At 35.8% G+C, this 5748-nt stretch overlaps 1 protein-coding gene across 1 annotated transcript; it reads right to left on the bottom strand.

Moving 5' to 3' along the window:
• Nucleotides 1–6: 6 nt before the first annotated feature.
• On the bottom strand, nt 7–859 carry LOC125504160 (the record flags this gene model as incomplete). The annotated part of the gene is given in 1 exon segment (XM_048665714.1): nt 7–859. A coding segment is annotated over 1 exon segment (532 nt), but the record flags the coding sequence as incomplete, so codon positions are not given.
• Between the last annotated feature and the right edge of the window lie 4889 nt (nt 860–5748).

The raw sequence follows: 5748 nt of genomic DNA, 5'->3' as shown, positions 1-5748 counted from the left end.
TCCTCCTTATTTTTTGCCTGCTGAAACCTAGCAGTTCGTTTTTACGTACTGGTTGTGGAGGTCCCACCAACTGCTTTGCGGTATGGAGTCGCGGTCTCACCTCCCAGTACTTTCTGTGTTGTTCCAAGATCCACTGTCCAACTGCCACCCTAACTTGGGCATGAGATATACCGCAAGCAGGTTCTTGGTTGGTCAGTGGTTTCTCGGTCCCTGCCTTAGCAAGTTCTGCATCAATCTCGTTTTCTTTGCTCCTGTTAGTACCAGTTGCCCAAGTGAGTTTTATTCTGTTTGAGCTCCCGGTCAGGGTTGTAAGTTCTTTTACACAATCTAGCACACATTGTGACCTGATGTGTAAGATTCTAATGCCTTTATTGTGGCTTCATCTCCGGTTACGATGGTAATGTGCTTACGTGTGTAGGCTCTTTCCTTCATTTTCCGGGAGCAATTTGTTATTGCAAGGATGTTTGCTTGGAAAGCTGTCGTAGTTGTACCCTGGTTTAAGGTGATCCTTTCCCCAGTTCTTCCTTTTTCGACTATACCAGCGCCTGTGCCCGACGCTGTTTTTATGCCCTCCGTGTACCATATGGAGTTCCCTGTGATGGCTGATGGAGTCTCTCCACCATCTCGCCCCTCATTTAGAACATATGTTCTAAAAGGTACCGAAATGCTTAGAGTTTTGATTCGATCAGCTTTTGATCCCATGGGTTCGACTGTCTTCAATTTTCTGAAGATCGCACTGTGTCCCAAATTCGTCGCTTTCCTGAGGACATCGTCACCCATACGGTAAGCGCTTCTTAGGGCCTCAGCTTCAATGGATAAATGCAACGGCTCCAGCCCCAGGAGTGTCTCCATAGCGGCCAACGAACAACACTTACGCATCCAGCAAGTATGTTTGGATTATCAGTATAAAACATCCACGGATTTCTGAAAGACAGCCAAAATATTTGTAACCGCTAGCGACGAACGAAAAGCTACAGCAACTCGTGTCCTCCAATCCAGATGACAATAGACCAAAGCCAAGCCACCAAATAGGCCAAACCACCAAGTGCAAGCACACACAAAAAAGCCAACTCAGAAACCTAAGCAAGCAATAACAAGAAGGTAAACCAAACAAACAACAAGAAGCAAATTAAAGACGGCAAAGCTAAAAGTAAAAAACGCCAGACGGCCGAGAAAAAATGCGTGCAACTTGGTGAGTAGGAGTCTCACATAATCTACGCTCTTGGAAGAAGGGTACCTTTATGGTCGCCAAAAAGCTTTGCTGGAAGCAAACAGAAGTACTTGTATTACAAGTCTTAATTGCCGAATTTATCGCGAAACTTATTACTATCTTTCGGCATCAAAATGCGCAACGAATGAAACATTTTGTGGCGTACTTTTACCAATTTAGAGCACAGATCGATGCTTTGCTTATAAAACAATTGTTAAAAGCCAGCGCATATTAAGCAGTAACTGCAACTTTTAATAATATGATGTATTTTCACTTGTTGTAAGTCGAGGCACGTCCCATAAAGTTGACAAAGATTGATTTAATTGGGAAAATATACTTTAAAGCAGAAAAATGTTATTTTCCGTCTCACTTGACATTTTCCCCAAAGTTAATAAACAAACACAAACCAGGAAACATTATATTTGATATAATTGCGACCACATTCAAATCTAAATTGGCTTAGAGGGTTACGGTGAAATCAGACAAATTTAAAACTTGAGAAAGTTTCCTACCTAAACAGCACGGGCTTTACCTCGTTTTCCAAAGTTGAAATTAATAATTACAACGTTAACAACGCAAGTTTGTTTTGATGTGCTTAAAAATGTTCTCGGGATAATTAGCAGATGTTCCAAAGTACTTTAGGCTTTAATTTAGTATGCACGTTAAGGTGATTAAAACAATGCTATTATGTAAGTATCTCTTCACTGAGTATAATTCGCTTTTTTCGACATTATTTTGAATACTTTTTGGTATTGTATCATTTATTTTTAAGCCCTTTAATGCTACAGTAATTTTGGAGCTGAATAAGATGTCATGAAGCTAAACGATGTTTATGAATGCTTTGTTTTTTTATCCCAATGGTTTCATAAAGTTTTCCAAAGTGCCGCTGATAGTTTTTTCTTACAGCCTGACAGTGTGGGAAAGCTTCACTACTTTTTCGGTAAAAGTTCCATACATTCAGCTAATTACGCACCTAATTTGAAAAATAAGTTATATTAAGGATTTCGATTCTGAAATACATACTAGCTCATTTTTTTAGAGCTATGCTCTTAAAACTTCAAATAGCCCTCATGCGTTTCAACATTCGGATCGAAATGTTGCCGGGATGGAAGAAGAACTTGAAATTTAAGCGCGTTTCTATTTATTCTCGATTTCCAAATACATACAATTGTATTTTACTTGCTTATAATTTCTAGCTTGCTCATTTAAGACGATGCAAATGCCCTGTTATTTGAGCAAATAAGTATTAATTTCTGGAGTGAATTCATTCATTTACAGAGAAAATATCTTGTATTTCTCATAAATGTTACATAAAGTTCAGTTTGGCAACATGCCAATTTTTGATATTTTGCTGACCAAAATGCTGCCACTTTGATATGCCCTCATATCCGTGTTCTCCTTTAATGCCAGTCGTTTTTTGAAGATTTAATCCCAAATTGAAAAGTAACATTAAAGTGAACCGAACTGAAAGGAATCCCTTTGCTCAGTTGGTATCAAAAAATTGATAGACCCGACCACAAAGCTCGTCCGTATGAAAGCAGCATCTGCCGGTGCATCCTTTAATCTTGTTTATGTGAAAACTGTGCCATGGAAGTACAGTGCCAAAGGGAATTGTTTACCTACTTTCATCTGGAGCATATAAATGCAAGATTATCGTGTATATGCCAGTTTGGGAAGGTAGGATTGGAATACGAGATAAGTTAAATATTGTCTGCATCGAGTATAAAAGAGCAAAAGAGCAACTAGAAGATATGAACAGAACGCTGCCATAAAGCACAAAGTCTAATATCAAATATATTCTTGTTTCAACAGACGTTGCTTCTTGTTATTTTCTCCAATAAGAAACTTTTGTGTATTCAGCAAATATGAGACAAGCAAAGTCTAAAAGACGAGTATATTGTGTTTTCGCAGTCAAATTAGCCTGTTCACATAAGAATACAATATTGTGGCTTCAAATAATTTGAGTGTTTTATTCGCTATTTGCTGAGTTTCTAAGCTGCTACTATTTCGAACTAGAAGGCACACTTAAATCAAACGCAGACATGACACCTCTTAAACTAAATGGGCTTTCTCTTAATAGAATTTTCCAGTTTTGCGCTTGAAGTAGATGGGATGGGATTGGAATTGAAGTGGATGGAACAAGCGTGTGGAAAGGATTCAGTTATTCAAAACTTAAATTTCCTGTACTTTTGAAGTTTTGAAAATGTTAGTATTTTTTACGATTACTTTAATAATAATTAATTACATTAAAATAGTTTATTATTATTAATAAGCTATAATCTTTCCTTTGCCAAAATTGTTAATGTTCTATTGTTAACAGAATAGTATATCGTAAAAATCACAGTTTAGGATTTCTTGAATTGCATTTACTTGAATTTTACTTGAGTTTACTTTCAATTTTGCAAGATGGAAAATGAAGTTCATAACAACAATAACTTTGCACCACGAAATATAACTGAAACTTTACACTAATCTAACATTAGAATTCCGCTGCGTATCCTGTTCCTCCATATCACCGTTATTTCATTAATACTCAAAATGCCTATAGCTAGTTTGGAAGCTACATAATTAAATTTTCCTTTTACTGTAACTTCGATGGGTGCAGATTAGAATATTTAATTCCACTTTAGCACTGCAACGAGTAATTATTTTTGTTTTATACCATGCTCTTTATTAGGTGAACGTAACAGATTAACTAAGTTTCCACCTGAGTTGGAGACGAAATTCATCTACAATGAATGTAAGTTAGAACAAAAATTCCCTCTTAACAGCGAAAAATCCCTAGCCGTTCCATAATCAGATCTCGGTCGAAGGAAAACACGAAAATGTACTTTATTATCCAGCCATATCAACTGGCTAGTAGCTAAACCCCTTAAGCTGATACAGGTATATATTAATTGGGGTCAATCCCCTGGAGAACCGTAAGGGATTGTTTGGCGATATAAAGCAAATTAAATAAATACTAAGAAACAGATATGAAAGCTAAATATTAGTTATAATACATTTGTGTTACAAGATCGCACACAAGGTAAATCTAACGGACAACCTTTAATTTGCTGCAATAGCGAATTAGTCCTTGAACACCACAAAGAATAACCACAAAATGCTGCTGAATTACGGACACCTACAGCACAGACTGAGAGCAAATGCGTCCTATAGAAGGAAACAACAAAACAGATTACACCAAGTAAAGTAACGAAAATAAGACCCGCTGCACAATCCATCAAACTAACTGTTGTATGAACCAAATGCTCCAAATGAGAATAAAATTGATTATCAAGATCCATAACTGGACCATACTGAATAGCGTTGTCTTGTAAGACATAGCGGACAATCTCGCTTCTTTTTCCTAACAAAAGCGCTACGATAACACTTACAAACACACTGAAACGTGACATAAAAAATAAAATAAATCGGTACAATTAGAAGAATGTTGCAATTTTTAAACCTTATATATCATACATTATATTCAAAAATAGAACTGTTTTTTAAATATAGATTATTAGTTATCACATAAGTATACTTATATAAATTCTAGTAAATAGAAAAAACGAAATTAAAGAAAGCGAAAACTTAATGGAGTGCATGGTAATTTCAAAATATTCGCGTCATTATTTAGGACTATTTTATGGTACAATGGATATATTCAAAAGCCTCTGAAGCTCAGCTGGATGTTTAAAATACATGCATGCACATAAAATAACACGCAGATTATTGCACGAGCATTAGTGTGTAAAATAAACCATTTCCTTGCTAATATGTTGAAAGCCTCTGAGATATAATTATTAACTAGCACAAGGGAAGCTGGTGTGAGTGGATATTTGCTGGTTTGCGTTAGGAAAGATCTATGTGATGAATTATTTGCGCAGATTATTTCCAGTTTGAAGCGTGAAAGCTAAATTATTGTTTACGGCGAAATTGGCAATTTAAATATTTTGTAGAGCTTTAGAATAGTATTAATGTTTTCACTAAATTAATCAGTGCTGAGAAGTCGTTTTAAATATTGCCTGGTTAGCCAGAATATATATCAAAAGTAGTTAAATTGAGGGCTAGATCGCAGATTGAAACTTTATGTAAGTTTTCTTAATTTGTGAAAGCTTTTTAACGTCAACGCATTAATTAACATCAAAATATCCGGTTTGAGGTATTGGATTTATAAATTTGGGGATGTAGTATGAACGAAACAATTATAAATAAAAACAAAACAAGTAGTGTAGCAATTCTTTCAAGAAAGTGTCGCGTCATATTTAATAAGACCACTAGCAATTGGCCTGACATTGAGGCACTTAAACCGCTTTTAAACCCTGCTTCAATCATTAAAGTCCGAGCAAGTCGTTTTGCCTGTTAAATTTAAGTAGCTTTATAAAATAAATGTGCTTTTGCACAAAAAAGCTGCATTTGCTTGATAAAGGGTCGCTGATATTACAGTGATGCCGCATACAAATTGCCCATAATCTCAGACAGCAAGATTATAACATTTTTTAAAGTCTTTCATAGTAGTTTTTCGGTTTTTTTTATTCGAAAAATACGTGTGTCCA

The sequence above is a fragment of the Dendroctonus ponderosae genome, unplaced genomic scaffold (assembly GCF_020466585.1).
Source record: "Dendroctonus ponderosae isolate FM_Combo_2020 unplaced genomic scaffold, Dpon_F_20191213v2 Dpon_F_20191213_4, whole genome shotgun sequence".
Taxonomy (NCBI): Eukaryota; Metazoa; Arthropoda; class Insecta; order Coleoptera; family Curculionidae; genus Dendroctonus; species Dendroctonus ponderosae.
The sequence above is the reverse complement of the archived record's forward strand: the minus strand, read 5'-3'. Positions and strand labels throughout refer to the sequence as shown.